Genomic DNA, 16,837 nt, shown 5'->3' with positions numbered 1-16,837 from the left:
TGGCGCCTCCGGGGTGGAGGACGTAATTAAAACCGTCAGCCTTCTTCGTTTTGTCTCTATTCTTTTTCTCATTCTTTCATTCCCTCTCCTCCAACTGGATGTCTCTCTCTCTCTCTCTCCATCCTTCTCATCTCTCAGCTTCTCTCTTTCTCTCCTCTCTCTTCTTTCTTTTTCCTCTCTCTCGCTTTCTCTATCTCTTTCTCTCTCTCCTCACCAGCGATTTACAGCACTACTGGTTCAATACTGAGCCAAGTTCACTTGACACTTGACAGGATTTGTCCAGGCATGACACATGTGAATGTACACTCTTTGGGCTCCAGTTATTCTGCTGACCCCATAGGAAAGCCTTTTTGGTTCCAGGTAGAACTATTGTGGGTTCCATGTTGAACCCTCTGTGTAAAGGGTTCTACATGTAACTCGAAAGGGTTCTACTTGGAACCAGAATGGTTCTACATGGAACCAAAAGTGGTTCTTCTATGGGGACAGCCAAGTGTAAGACAAAGTTGAATTACTGTTTAATGGATGCCCCGCCTCACTTTTCTCCACACCCCAATAAAAAAAAAAATACTACTAATCAGATGTGTTATTTTCTGGCCAATATATGCTGCTCTCTGTTTATAATGCACCTACGGTCCGCACTCCCTTGATGCTTTCCCAAGAGACCAAACCACCTCAGATCACGCGCTCAGGACATGTTCGAGCCTCGGATTGGACAGTGAAACACACAGGCTGGCACCTGCAGGCGACGTGCAGATGTTTCATTTCTCTCGCATGCTGTCATGGCTGAAGCCAGCGCAAATTCCTACTATTTATGTGTCCAGGTTAAACGTGGGACGTCCCTCATTATAAACAAACAGTCGGTTAAATTCATGGTTTATTGCATCAGAGATCAGGGCATTCATCAGCAAAGACGCAGTGCAAGCTGATAGTATTTTGGACAAGCAAATTGAAGTCAAAATGATTGATGAAATCGAAGTGTGTCAGCTGTATGGTGATTTGCGATTCATATCTTACATTTTACCGGTACTACCAGTAGTAGTTGGCCAACCGATAACACCAAGACGGAATGAGTTTGAAGTGACCATGCGCCGTCGAGAACAGCTAGCACGTCGAGCAAAGTGCATCGCCGGTGACACGCACACACTTCGTGCAGATCAGCAGGTGGGGGGTATTCGTGGCAGCCAGATGAGACAGTCGAAGGAGGATGCCGTGAGAAGTTACTGGGCTCGAATTTAGTCACGTTTGATCTATGTAGATTGATGCTTCTAATTGTGCACGCTATAAACAACATCTATTTTTTGATGATGATGAAAGTTTATACTGTATGGCTGGATTTATGTAATTTCCTTCCACTGCTACATTCATTTGGTAGACCTAACTTGATTGATCCTCTTTCTACAAGGCCTACTAGTCTATGAGAGGCCTAGTCATATTTGTATGGATATTTTGTTAACGCCTCAACTATAGAGATGCACTCAGGTAAAGAACTCATTATTATGCATCAACATTTTGATTTGATTACAATTATTTACTGTTAATCATTCTTGAATTTGTTAGGCTATACAATTAAGCAGATTAATGCACGGATAATACATTCATATATAACCTTTTTTTTCAATCATTTTTGAATATGATAGAATATTGCATTCTATTATACATCCTATGTGAATAATGATCATTAATGTTAATTTGCGTATTAATAATGATAATCTGATAATCAGTCTGAAATTGAATATTTTGCATATTCTTCGTGTCCATATGGCCTAGGACAATGTGGTAAAGTACTGTTATTCCTTATCCTACTAATGATTATTATTTATTTTTTTAATTGCTCGCTCACCTCACTTTTCTGGGGGGAAAATCCATTAAACAGTGAATCAATTTTGTCTGGCCTTTGCAGAAAATCCGCTACCACCTAATGTAATGGGTAGCTACATAAAGGAATTCAAAACACATTCATAACCCATACTTAACACATTCATAAGGCACGTGATAGTGGTGATGAATGTACAAAGTAGGTATGAATTCCTAATGTATAGCCCCTTTCAAGTCAAACGATACCTAGTTGTGATGTATACTCACATGTTTTTATTTTCTATTGTCTATCTGTTTTCCAGATTGACATTAACCCTCTCCTGTCCGATGGACCTGAAGAACTTCCCCATGGACGTGCAGACGTGTATCATGCAGCTAGAGAGCTGTGAGTACAGCACTATAGCATTACTGTAGTAGTACTGCAGTATTTAGTATATTATCCACTCATTATAGCCCTGTAACTGCAGTATCCGTCGTGGATATGTGGAATAAAATGGCAAAAGCCTGTTACGTAAGATGTTCAGATTGAATTTTTCATCTGACGGGCAGTAGGGAGCTTTTTATAGTTCCAATAAATAATGAGGTCACTGGTAAAATAATCTCATCAGATTTGTGGTTGAGAGAGCGTGGGCATGGGTTTACCTGGGTAGGATAATAATGCCTTGTCATGCCAGTGTGGGTGGTATGTCCTCTTGTGACCACACAGATGCACGAATGTAGGCTCTCGCTTATACACACACACACACACACACACATACACACACACACACACACACACACACACACACACACACACACACACACACACCGCTGACCTAATACTCTAGGCTCTCTTCCTGCCTGGACTGTCTCTATGGCCTTGTGGAATGGACTCATTCAGGCCAGTAGACCAGTCGTTATTGGTTCTGAAGGCTGTTAGTGGAGGGTTATTAACATATATTTAGATATGCAAAAGTCACTTCTAATAAGGGAGGACATGTATGAGCATATCAAGTGCCAGCTGAATATGTGCATATAAGGAGCATAATAATTGGAACATTTTACGGGGTAATCTTCAGATTGTCCTTGAGTAAAACATCCATATCTAGCTGCGTATATAGATATTAAAATTCATATAAACTTCTTTCGCGTAGTATTACCGCATAATCTTAACCATATTTTTGACCCGTAGCACTTGTCCATTTCCTGAATCCATTTAAGTGAATTTCAAGTCCCAATCACTCCATCCATCATGATGAGCCGCTTTGTGAGTGGGGTTCCTACACAGCAGAAATCAATCCCTGTGGACCATCAATCGCTATGCGTTCCCCATCTCCTGCAGCACACTCCCCTATTAGCTTCTACCACCTGGAGTAAAGGAAGTGCTCCGTTACCTTGTTAAAGATGTGTGGACTTGAGGAGACACAGCACTGGATGTGTCCGCTGTCCACTAAAAGACGTAGCAAATTGGCAAATACTTGCATTTGCACAGGGGCCCGAGTGTGTCGCAAAATAATTCATGCCGATTGCTGCTGTGTCGCAGCCGCAGAGGCTTTTAGCCGGGACATCTCTTGTCTCTGTGTCAGAGAGTTTGTAGTACTCCCCTCCCTTTGCTCTCTCGCTCTCTCGAGTCAAAACATGACTGTGATAACGCCAGTCACAAGATAACACTTTACTCCCACAGAGCTAGCAGAAGTGGACACACTGTACCCACGAAACTAAAGCCTGCTCTGCTCAGCCAGCCTCTGAACGGCTTGGATCAGATAGGCCAAGCACGTTAACCCACATAAGATCATGCAGAAACACTCCAATCAGCAGGAATTGGGAGTCAATGACTTGAGGAATATATTGAAGGAATACAGAGAGAGCACATATGATATAATATGAATGATGTATTAACAGTCTGTATGATGTGCTATAACTTGGTCTGAACTTGAATTGACTCTGAATTGACTCTTATTTTTAATAAGCAAGGTAGTGTGTTGAGGAAAGCGTATAATTTGACTTGGGTATAGGCAGAGGTTAGCATACATGGCCAGATGTGGAAGACACTGCAGTGAGTGGGAAGTGAATCAATGTCCGGTAGCGAGTAGGAAACCCTCCTCTATGTCTCCCTTCATTACCTACAAATTAAATATGTTCAGAGGGGCGGCAGAGGGTGGATTAATTTATATTAATAGTAATGGCCATGCTAAATGAATGAATGGCGATGATGGTCGGTCTGTTGGGATACTGTAGCATCTTTAGAGTGTATGTATGGCCGGTATTTATCCTAATAATGTCATCATTTATTGGATTTGCATGGTGCTTTTCCAGATGCTCTAAGTGCTTCACATAGGGGGAAACTCACCTCATTCACCACCTAAGACGTCAACTGGCATTCGAAAATCAGCCATTAGTGCGAACCAATAGGAATGTAGGAGCAGAGGAAGTTCTGAGTCATGTTGTGACTACAGTACATTGACTCATACTGCGGAGGCTGCTTTGACTAATTTCATCTCCCAATATTAACCGAAATGTCTGCACTGCCTAGTCCCCTGGGCTGGTGAACTGCATCGTGGGATACTTTGGGTTAAAGATAAATAGCCTACATGCAAGGTTGAGATATATTCAAGATGCTTCTATACGCTATTGCTTCTCACAATATTTCATATAATTTCTCTTGATTATTTAACTCTTGTCGGTATCTTTCAGTGTCCTTACGTTCAAAGATATATATTTTCCTACTGGAGACTAGATAGCTTTTTCGGTTTGCACAGTAGGACATGGCTGTTAGAATGCCCGTTCCCTATAGCTGGCTGATGGACACCATAGGAGATGTTAATGCTTCAAATGGAAAGAGGTCATTAGCATGACTAGTACTCAGTTAACTGGGACCTTATTCCGAGGAATAAACAAATGGATGCCTTTTTTTCCCCATTTCAAGGTCCCAGTTTTACATGCCGTTCCTGAGATATTATCGTAGAGTCAACATGGCTTTAGAATCAGACCTGTTTTGTTCATCTGATCACATTAGAATACTTTCCATCCCTCCTCCTTTCACGTCAGTCACTCCATTTTCTGTAAGGCCTCAGTCACACATTCCATCCCTCCTCCTTTCACGTCAGTCACTCCATTATCTGTTAGGCCTCAGTCATACATTCCATCCCTCCACCTTTCACGTCAGTCACTCCATTATCTGTAAGGCCTCAGTCACACATTCCATCCCTCCTCCTTTCACGTCAGTCACTCCATTATCTGTTAGGCATCAGTCATACTTTCCATCCCCCCATCCTTTCACGTCAGTCACTCCATTATCTGTTAGGCCTCAGTCATACTTTCCATCCCCCCTCCTTTCACGTCAGTCACTCCATTAGGCCTCAGTCATACTTTCCATCCCCCCTCCTTTCACGTCAGTCACTCCATTATCTGTTAGGCCTCAGTCATACTTTCCATCCCTCCTCCTTTCACGTCAGTCACTCCGTTATCTGTTAGGCCTCAGTCATACTTTCCATCCCCACTCCTTTCACGTCAGTCACTCCATTAGGCCTCAGTCATACTTTCCATCCCCCCTCCTTTCACGTCAGTCACTCCATTATCTGTAAGGCCTCAGTCACACATTCCATCCCTCCTCCTTTCACGTCAATCACTCCATTTTCTGTAAGGCCTCAGTCACACATTCCATCCCTCCTCCTTTCACGTCAGTCACTCCATTATCTGTTAGGCCTCAGTCATACTTTCCATCCCTCCTCCTTTCACGTCAGTCACTCCATTATCTGTAAGGCCTCAGTCATACTTTCCATCCCTCCTCCTTTCACGTCAGTCACTCCATTATCTGTTAGGCCTCAGTCATACTTTCCATCCCTCCTCCTTTCACGTCAGTCACTCCATTATCTGTAAGGCCTCAGTCATACTTTCCATCCCTCCTCCTTTCACGTCAGTCACTACATTATCTGTAAGGCCTCAGTCATACATTCCATCCTGGGAAATCTTTGCCTGAATTACCCATTTTTTAATGGATAAACCATTACAATCCAAGGTTGTTGTGGATTGGTATACTAAATAGTGGGTTGGTATACTAAATAGTGGGTTGGTATACTAAATAGTGGATTGGTATACTAAATAGTGGATTGGCATACTAAATAGTGGGTTGGTATACTAAATAGTGGGTTGGTATACTAAATAGTGGATTGGCATACTAAATAGTGGGTTGGTATACTAAATAGTGGATTGGCATACTAAATAGTGGGTTGGTATACTAAATAGTGGGTTGGTATACTAAATAGTGGATTGGCATACTAAATAGTGGGTTGATATACTGAATAGTGGGTTGGTATACTAAATAGTGGATTTGCATTCTAAATAGTGGATTGGCATACTAAATAGTGGGTTGGTATACTAAATAGTGGATTTGCATACTAAATAGTGGGTTGGCATACTAAATAGTGGGTTGGTATACTAAATAGTGGATTGGCATACTAAATAGTGGGTTGGTATACTAAATAGGGGATTGGCATACTAAATAGTGGATTGGTATACTAAATAGTGGGTTGGCATACTAAATAGTGGGTTGGTATACTAAATAGTGGGTTGGCATACTAAATAGTGGATTGGCATACTAAATAGTGGGTTGGTATACTAAATAGTGGATTGGCATACTAAATAGTGGGTTGGTATACTAAATAGTGGGTTGATATACTAAATAGTGGGTTGGTATACTAAATAGTGGATTGGTATACTAAATGTGGATTGGTATACTAAATAGTGGGTTGGCCCATGCAGTCTGCCCGTGCTTATTCCTTTAGCACTAAAGACAGCGCGACATTAACAACATTGACTCCTGGTTGAACTTATCCTTGATTCAGTGTAATCTATAGCATTGATATTTCATGTATGATACAGCATATAACGCAAAAGGTATCTATGATATTTTGATCTTCCCATAAATCTGGTCTAGGTGGAGATATGAAATGTATAGATCATCAATTGAATATGTATTTATAAATACTTTTTTACGTCAGCTGTTGACACACAGTACTTTTACTGTACAGTAACCCGGGCCTAGGCTATATTGTCTGATTGCAAGTCCCGCCGCTCTTCTTTTCCAGTTGGCTACACAATGAACGACCTGATCTTTGAGTGGCAGGAGAATGGACCAGTCCAGGTAGCTGATGGGTTGACCCTCCCACAGTTCATAATGAAGGATGAGACGGATCTGAGATACTGCACCAAGCACTATAACACAGGTAAGATACAATGGGAGTGTTTGAGGTGGAGTCCATTGCAGTCGGACTGTGCAGTAACACTAAAAATGATCTTCCATCCCAAATGAAGCTACTATTATGAGATGAAGTTTAGTGAATATGCACAGAGCCATCCTCAGGCTGTTCCACACAGTTAGAGTCGAAATCGAATTATGTTTTTGTATGGCATCATCAACACCAACGCTAAGAATAACGGTGGGACAAGCGTCTTTCCGCTTCTGCTTTGGAAAACAGAATGCACAAGCAAGGTAATGGGTTGATGGTGTTAATCGTAGTGGTATATAGCTTGACTACATCATTGAAAGAATGAACAATTCATGAATTGACATTTATGAATGTACATTTCCATCTACATGTGAAAACTAGGACATTCATATTGCTCATCCTAAATGGCTTTGAGCCGAAACAGTAAGGCCTTTTTAACTCAATTCAAGATGGTTTCAATATTCACGGGCTGCATATGCTATATGGCTCACAACATTCTCGACATCAGCAGAGATTTATTACCATTTCTTACAAGCAGCGATGCCAGAGAACACGGTTCCAAATTCGGGAATTCAACCTTGGTCTTCTTTCACATAACAGAAAAACAACTGCAGGTCTCTAACTCCACATCTCCAGCTAACTGCACCACTATCCAATATTATAAGTTTGGCCCTTTTTCTTCCTTCTCATAACAACACAATCGCCGCAGGCTTTCACAGCTAACTGCAGTGCTAGATTAATCCTAGGCCTACGTGGGGCCTTATTCAGCTTCTTTGGCTGTGTTTAGACAGGCTGCCCAATTCGGATATTTTTTCCACTAATTGGTCTTTTGACCAATCAAGTCAGATGTTCTCACGTCAGATCTTTTTTAGAACTGATCTGATTGGTCAAAATAACAATTAGTGGGAAAAAGATCAGAACTGGGCTGCCTGTCTAATGCAACTATAGACTTGTTGTCAGCCAGCCAGTGAAGTAGCCCAATGAAGTGTGAGGCTCCAGTCTACCACAGCACTAGCTAGAGTGAGGGTGTGTCCCAAATGGCGCGCATATTCCCTATATAGTGCATTACTTTTGACCAGGCCCTATTTCAGATTCAGCCTCAGTGTGGCCTTATTCAGCCAGTGACGTAAAGTGCACCGTGAGGTAGGAGGCATTGCAGGCTGAATAATGTAATTTCTTCTACCTGCATCTTTCATGGGCCTGTCATGTCCTCATTGCCAACGCTAAGTCAGCCTTAGCACGCCCGCTTCCTCACTCCTGGCTAATCAGGAGTATGTTGTGCTTCAATTAACGAGAGGGAGAAAAGGAAACGAAGATGTATTTTTAGATGACTGAGAGCAGCAGAGAGAATGGAAGAGGCTTGGATGGATGGGTGGGTGGATGGAGGCGGGGAGAGAGGAGGGGTGAGAGAGAAGGGGGGGTGAGAGAGAAGGAGGGGACAGCGAAAAGGGGTGGCAGAGAGGGGAGTACAGAGAGAAAGGGGGGGACAGAGAGAAGGGGGAGTACAGAGAGAGAGGGGGGGGACAGAGAGAAGGGGGAGTACAGAAAGAGAGGGGGGGACAGAGAGAAGGGGGAGTACAGAGAGAGAGGGGGGGACAGAGAGAAGGGGGAGTACAGAGAGAGAGGGGGGGCAGAGAGAGGGGGGGACAGAGAGAAGGGGGAGTACAGAGAGAGGGGGGGAACAGAGAGAAGGGGGAGTACAGAGAGAGAGGGGGGGACAGAGAGAAGGGGGAGTACAGAGAGAGAGGGGGGTGCGGAGAGAGGGGGGGCAGAGAGAGGGTGGGGCAGAGAGAAGGGGGAGTACAGAGAGAGAGGGGGGGACAGAGAGAAGGGGGGGCAGAGAGAAGGGGGAGTACAGAGAGAGAGGGGGGGACAAATGTAGGAGAAGGAATATCATCCGATAATTAAAAAAGCTTGTTTTTTCCTCCTTTCACTACGTTAATTATATATAACAAGCTCCTTAGTGCATGTCTAGGCTTCCATGGTTGTCACGTCAACAGTGTTTAGAGTGAGGCTGAAACAGTCCCCTATCAATAAGAGGTGTTTTGGCTGCTGACTACTTGAAAAGAGATTCTGTTTTAATACCAATATCGCATTTTCTTTGGCTATTATGGTCAATTCAACTTATAAAAATAGTAAAAGCATAAATTAATACATTTTGGTTATACAGTAGCTATGGAATTGTTATTCCACTTGCTTTTCACTCCAAGGTAATCGTTTAATGTGCAGCCTTGGTGAACTGGTATACCAGCAAACAGTCGCTAAACTAAAGTCCTCCTGAGAAATGTCAGGACCTCATTTTAAGTTCTTAGAAATGCTTAATCATTTAGTTTTGTTATATGCACGAAAAAGCCAAAGTGTGGGCTTATTCTATGAATGGAGAAGGCCAGAACATGCCTCTACCCAGGCTGCTATTTTTAGAAGCTGTCAGCTCTCTGTCCTGTCTCACATAAGGAGGAGATGAGAGAGAGAGAGAGAGGGGGAGAGAAGTCAGGCAGGAAAGAAGGAGACGAGAGAGAGAGAGGGGGGGGGGTAGATAAGTCAGGCAGGAAAGGAGACGAGAGAGAGAGGGGGGGGGGGGAGAAGTCAGGCAGGAAAGAAGGAGACGAGAGAGAGAGGGGGGGGGGAATCGGGCAGGAAAGAAGGAGACGAGAGAGAGAGAGAGAGAGAGGGGGAGAGAAGTCAGGCAGGAAAGAAGGAGACGAGAGAGGGGGGGTAGATAAGTCAGGCAGGAAAGAAGGAGACGAGAGAGAGGGGGGGGAGAAGTCAGGCAGGAAAGAAGGAGACGAGAGAGAGAGAGAGAGAGAGAGAGAGAGAGAGAGAGGTCAGGCAGGAAAGAAGGAGACAAGAGAGGGGGGTAGATAAGTCAGGCAGGAAAGAAGGAGACGAGAGAGAGGGGGGGAGAAGTCAGGCAGGAAAGAAGGAGACGAGAGAGAGGGGGGGAGAAGTCAGGCAGGAAAGAAGGAGACGAGAGAGAGAGAGAGAGAGAGAGAGAGAGAGGCGGGGAGAGGGGGAGAGAGAGGGGGGGAGAGAGAGAGAGAGAGAGGTCAGGCAGGAAAGAAGGAGACAAGAGAGGGGGGTAGATAAGTCAGACAGGAAAGAAGGAGACGAGAGAGGGGGGGGTAGATAAGTCAGGCAGGAAAGAAGGAGACGAGAGAGGGGGGGGGTAGATAAGTCAGGCAGGAAAGAAGGAGACGAGAGAGGGGGGGGGAGAAGTCAGGCAGGAAAGAAGGAGGAGAGAGTGGGGGGGAGAGAAGTCAGGCAGGAAAGAAGGAGACGAGAGAGAGAGAAAGAGAGGGAGAGAAGTCAGGCAGGAAAGAAGGAGACGAGAGAGAGGGGGGGAGAAGTCAGGCAGGAAAGAAGGAGGAAAGAGAGAGAGGGGGGGGAGAGAAGTCAGGCAGGAAAGAAGGAAGAGAGAGAGAGAGAGAGAGAGAGAGAGAGAGAGAGAGAGGGAGAGAAGTCAGGCAGGAAAGAAGGAGACTAGAGAGAGAGAGAGAGAGAGAGAGGGAGAGAGAAGTCAAGCAGGAAAGAAGGAGAGCACTCAGTGCTGGAGGAGATGGTAGCACTCCAGAATTTCTCTGTTTTCAAGACATGATCTGGAGGAATAAACAGTGGGAGAGTTATGTGTACCTATAGGTCGAGGGCAAGTCAAGGATCACCAACATTCACTCACTTGCCAGGCGCGCACAGTGAGTTACTGAGAGAGCGAGAGGGGTAGAGAGGTATAGAGAGAGAGAGGGGTAGAGAGAGAGAGAGAGAGGAGTAGAGAGGTAGAAAGAGAGGGTAGAGAGGTAGAGAGGGGGGTTGAGGGGTAGAGAGAGGGCGGTAGAGAGGTAGAGAGAGAGGTATAGGTTAGAGAGAGAGGTAGAGGTACAAAGAGAGAGGTAGAGCGAGAGGGGAGGTAGAGAGGTAGAGAGAGGGTTAGAGAGGGAGAAAGAGAGGGGTAGCGAAGTAAAGAGAGGTAGAGGTTAGAGAGAGAGAGAGGTACAGAGAGAGAGAGAGATAGAGAGAGAGGTACAGAGAGAGAGGTAGAGAGAGAGGTAGAGAGAGATAGAAGTAGAGAGACAGAGGTAGAGAGGGGTAGAGAGAGAGAGAGAGAGAGTTACTTCACTGGACTCTATGTAAACTGGAAACCATATATCCTGAGGCTGAATTTATAGTAGCTGGGAATTTTATAAAAAGCTAATTTGAGAATAAGGCTACCTAAATTCTACCAGCACATTGACTGTAGCACTTGCGCTGGCAATACACTTGGCCACTGCTACTCTAACGTCCTCGATCCATACAAGGCCCTCCTCCATCCTCCCTTCGGCAAATCCGTCCACGACTCCATCTTGCTCCTACCGTCCTGTAGGCAGAAACTCAAACAGGATGTTCCCATGACTAGAACCATTCAATGTTGGTCTGACCACGCTTCAAAATTGTTTTGATCACGCGGACTGGGAAATGTTCCGGGAAGCCTCAGAGAATAACATCCATTTATACACTGACTCGGTGAGGGAGTTTATAAGGAAGTACATTGGAGATGTTGTACCCACTGTGACTATTAAAACCTACCCTAAACAGAAATCGTGGATAGATGGCGGCATTCGCGCAAAACTGAAAGCATGAACCTCCGCATTCATGCATGGAAAGATGTTGGGTAATATGGCCGAATATAAACAATGTAGTTATTCCCTCTGCAAGGCAATCAAACAATCAAAATGTCGGTATAGGAACAAAGTGGAGTCGCAATTCAACGGCTCAGACACGAGACGTATGTGGCAGGGTCTACAGGCAATTACCGACTACAAAAAGAAAACCAGCCAAGTCACGGACACCGACGTCTTGCTTCCAGACAAGCTAAACACCTTCTTTGCCTGCTTTGAGGACAATACAGCGCCACCAACGAGGCCCGCTACCAAGGACTGCGGGCCCCCCCTCTCGTTCTCCGTGGCCGACGTGAGTAAGGCATTTAAACGTGTTAACCTTCGCAAGGCTGCTGGCCCAGACGGCATCCCTAGCCACTTCCTCAGAGCACCAACTGGCTGGTGTGTGTTTACAGACATATTCAATCGCTCCCTATCCCAGTCTGCTGTCCTCAAATGCTTCAAGATGGCCACCATTGTTCCTGTACCAAAGAAGGCAAAGATAACTGAACTAAATGACTATCGCCCCGTAGCACTCACTTCTGTCATCATAAAGTGCTTTGAGAGACTAGTCAAGGATCATATCGCCTCCACCTTACCTGTCACCCTAGACCCACTTCAGTTTGCATGCCGCCCCAACAGGTCCACAGACGATGCAATCACACTGCACACATCACACTGCACACTGCACACTGCCCTATCCGATCTGGACAAGAGGAATACCTATGTAAGAATGCTGTTCATTGACTACAGCTCAGCATTCAACACCATAGTACCCTCCAAGCTCATCATTAAGCTTGTGGCCCTGGGTCTCAACCCCTGTGCAATTGGGCCCTGGACTGTCTGACAGGCCGCCCCCAGGTGGTGAAGGTAGGAAATATCTCCTCTACGCTGATCCTCAACACGGGGGCCCCACAAGGGTACGTGCTCAGCCACGTCCTGCACTCTCTGTTCATCCATGATTGCGTGGCCATGCACACCTCCAATTTGATCATCAAGTTTGTAGACGACACAACAGTAGACACAGACTCAGAGTGTGATGTCAGGAAAACAACCTCTCACTCAACGTCAACAAAACAAAGGAGATGATCGTGGACTACAGGAGACAGCAGAGGGAGCAACCCACTATCCACATCGACGGGACAGTAGTGGAGAAGGTGGAAAGCTTTCAAGTTCCTCAACGTACACATCACAAACAAACTTAAATGGTCCACCCACACAGACAGTGTGGTGAAGAAGGCGCCAACAGCGCCTCTTCAACGTCAAAAGGATGAAGAAATTTGACTTGTCACCTAAAACCTTCACAAACCTTTACAGATGCACAATTGAGAGCATACTGGCAGGCTGTATCACCGCCTAGTACGGCAACTGCATCGCCATCAACCGTAAGGCTCTCCAGAGGGTGGTGCAGTCTGCATAATAAATCACAGGAGGCAAACTACCTGCCCTTCAGGACACCTACAGCACCCGATGTCACAGGAAGGCCAAAAAGATCATCAAGGGCAACAACCACCCGAGCCACTGCCTGCTCACCCCGCTATCATCCAGAAGGCGAGGTCAGTACAGGTGCATCAAAGCTGGGACCGAGAGACTAAAAAACAACTTCTATCCCACCACTAACACAAAGAGGCTGCTGCCTGCATACAGACTTGCCACTTTGCCACTTTAATAAATGGATCACTAGTCACTTTAAATAATACCACTTTAATAATGTTTACATACTGTATCTTTCATTACTTATCTCATATATTGTATTTTATAGCGTCTATTGCATTTTGCCTATGCCGCTCTGCCATCGCTCATCCATATATTTCTATGTACATATTCTTATTCCATCCCTTTACATTTGTGTGTATAAGGTAGTTGTTGTGTAATTGTTAGATTACTTGTTCGATATTATTGCACTGTCGGAACTAGAAGCACAAGCTTTTCACTACACTCGCATTAACATCTGCTAACCATGTGTATGTGATCAATAAAATGTGCTTTGATTTGAGTCTTCTGGGTATGACGTTACAAGCTTGGCACCCCTTTATTTGGGGAGTTTCTCCCATTCTTCTCTGCAGATCCTCTAAAGCTATTTTCAGGTCTCTCCAGAGATGGTAGATCGGGTTCTGTCCGGCATCTGGCTGGGCCACTCAAGGACATTCAGAGACTTGTCCCGAGGCCACACCTGCGTTGTCTTGGCTGTGTGCTTAGGGTCGTTGTCCTGTTGAAAGGTTGAACCTTCGCCCCAGTCTGAGATCGTGAGTGCTCTGGAGCAGGTTTTCAGCAAGGATCTTTCTGTACTTTGCTCCGTTCATCTTTGCCTCAATTCTGACTAGTCTTCCTGTCCCTGCAGCTGAAAAACATCCCCACAGCAGGATGCTGACACCACCGTGCTCTACTTTAGGGATGGTATCAGGTTTTCTCCAGGCGCAATGCTTTGCATTCAGGCTAAAGAGTTCAGTCTTGGTTTTATCAGACCAGAGAATCTTGTTTCTCATGGTCTGAAAGTCTTTAGGTGCCTTTTGGCAAACTCCAAGTGGGCTGTCATGTGCCTTTTACTGAGGAGTGGCTTCTGTCTGCTGCAGAGATGGTTGTCCTTCTGGAAGGTTCTCCCAGCTCCACAGAGGAACTCTAGAGCTCTGTCAGAGTGGCCGTTGGGTTCTTGGTCACCCCCTGACCAAGGCCCTTCTCCCCCGATTGCGCAGTTTGGCCGGGCGGCCAGCTCGAGGAAGAGTCTTGGTGGTTCCAAACTTCTTCCATTTAAGAATAATTGAGGTCACTGTTGTCGTGTCTTTGGCTATGCCTGATTAAGTGATATGACATGCTATTCTATAAAGTCCTTTATCTGTAAATAATATTAACTGATTAAGCTAATCATGTGAATGTAATTAACTAGAAAGTCGGGGCACCACGAAATAATGTTTATAGAGCTGTTATCTTCCGAATAAACTCTTAAAGACCTAGTAAACTTTTACATCAATAGCAGTCAATATTTAATCGTCACCTTGTTTAGTCTCATCTGAAAGTTGTAAATCTTCATGAACCCTCGCTAGCAAGTTGAATCAGCAATACAAAATTTGGTTTAATTATGTATTTACTAAATACCTAAATAATCACACAGAATGGATCATACATTGATTACAAATTATGTCATAAAGAAAACATCCCTTTTGGACGGAACAGATACGACAGCTGGTTACACAAAGAGAGGGGGTTGGGAGAAGCTATGCTATCGTAAATACAGAATCTTATGCATTCTAAATAACCGCCCATTTGAAAAAGGAGAATGCAATAAATATTTACTCTGAGCTGCGCTTCGGTAGATTGGTCGTCGATGGAAGGCCGGTTTGTCCTTTATGGATCTCTGGTCCTCTGAAGAATGTCTAGTGGTGAACTGGAGCGCAGTAGAATGGCTGCTCTGTCCGTCCTCTCCTAGCCCACGTTTAGTGACTGCTGCTAACTGAACGGCTAGGAGGTATCACTTCTGGAGTGAATAAGAGTTCAAAGTTCATACCAAGTTGGAATACTTTTAAGCTCATGCTATATTCTGGCTGGTATAGTCTAAATTCATCCTTCCGGGCTGTAGGTCGTCACCTTCACATTGAAATTCAATGCTAATTTCCTTAGATTCTTGCTGAGGTTGGCTTAGTTCTGAAGGTGGTCTTTGTCCTTTCAACATGGGGACCTCAAGTCCACACGTCCTTGGAACAGCTTATTATCTGAACCCTTTTAACATAGGACTGTCACCCTTTCTGTCCTCTGAACAGAAAGTTTTGTCAAGGGCTTTATATAGGAGGGGAGAGAAGGGTGTGTTTCATAGTTTATAACCAATGTCTGTTCACATGTGCAGGGCCACTGAGTTGAGCATAGTTCACTCATGAAAACCCAATTCTCTCATTTGGAAGCTAAAATTACATTTAATCTTTTCACAAATAGTTTCATATTTAAACATTTAAATTTCACAACAATTCCATGTGAATCTGATAACTATAATGTGTAGACTTTTCAAGATACTGTTTATGTCGTCCTATCATTAGTAATAATGTATCAGGTGACATCTGATCTGTCATCATATTCTGTAAGTACCAACGCATATTTTCAGCTCGTTGGATTACCGAAATGTGGTTCCTTTCCCCCCACCTTTTGATGTTCCCAGACTCTCTATGTTTAACAATTTTTTTCTTAGAGTCCTTCTGTGGAGTCAAGAGAGAGGAAAGGGAGAAAGGTATTTATTGGGGGGTGGGGGTCATAAACCTCACCCACAGGCCAACGTCATGACACTGTGTTCTTGGGGACCTTCAATGCTGCAGACATTTTTTGGTACCCTTCCCCAGATCTGTTTTTTATTTGTAATAAATGTGGAAAAAAATTTAATAAACTATTTTTGCTTTTGTCATTATGGGGTAATGTGTGTAGATTGCTGCAGAAATTGTTTTATTTCATCAGTTTTAGAATAAGGCTGTAACGTAACAAAATGTGAAAAAAGTCAAGGGGTCTGAATACGAATTCACTGTTGTTACTAAGAGAGAGAGAGGGAGTGCGATACCAGGTCAGAACAGTCCCAGCCTTATTGACTGAACGTCATTGACAGGAGGCCCCAGGTATGTTGTGCTGAGGTCCCATGGGGCAACCAACTGTCTGTCAAACATATACCAGTGGGTGCCCCTCCACAACCCTCTTCGCTATAGTTGAATCGGGGCTTGCAAAACACCTATTGATTGGACCAGTTGATGGCGATGCACAGAGCCCTGCATATCTGATTTAAGGAAAATACCGCATACCAGACAACTGATGTTCAGGTTGGGTTTAGAATGGAGGAAATGTGTTGTTTAGGAGAAGGACTATGTTAAATACCATTATCTGAGTGTTAGATCAAACTAAATGCACTTAGATCTGTCTGGTACAGTGACAGTAGTGACCTTGGCAAAAACATACACCACCTACCTCAACTTTTGCAAGGTTTCCGTTGCAAACCATTGAAAAATATTTTGCTATGGCTTGCCTTAGTGAACACAACCCAGACGTCATTCTCCAGAGGCTTTCTTTCCCCCTCACCCATTGATGTCTAAAGTGCCCCTGGTGAGATCAAACCCAGGCAGGATTTGACCAATCTCCCTCAGCGAGAGATATAAGGCTTCAACATTAAATTCTGTGGGGCCAGGCTTCACAAAAGGGTTGGACACACTCCCATAGGGTGCC

General features: G+C 44.5%; 1 protein-coding gene across 1 annotated transcript in view; it reads left to right on the top strand.

The window, feature by feature from the left end:
* LOC110497392 (glycine receptor subunit alpha-3) overlaps nt 1–16,837 on the top strand; it is a 106,224-nt gene that overhangs the window by 63,116 nt on the left and 26,271 nt on the right. Inside the window, exons 5-6 of the mRNA XM_036954319.1 lie at nt 2,118–2,200; nt 6,882–7,019. Of these exons, the coding sequence (XP_036810214.1) occupies nt 2,118–2,200; nt 6,882–7,019 (221 nt within the window). The remainder of the gene's footprint in view (nt 1–2,117; nt 2,201–6,881; nt 7,020–16,837) is intronic.

The sequence above is a fragment of the Oncorhynchus mykiss genome, chromosome 19, assembly GCF_013265735.2.
Source record: "Oncorhynchus mykiss isolate Arlee chromosome 19, USDA_OmykA_1.1, whole genome shotgun sequence".
In the NCBI taxonomy this organism is placed as follows: domain Eukaryota; kingdom Metazoa; phylum Chordata; class Actinopteri; order Salmoniformes; family Salmonidae; genus Oncorhynchus; species Oncorhynchus mykiss.
Note: the sequence above shows the minus strand (reverse complement) of the source record. Positions and strands in the feature narration are given on the sequence as shown.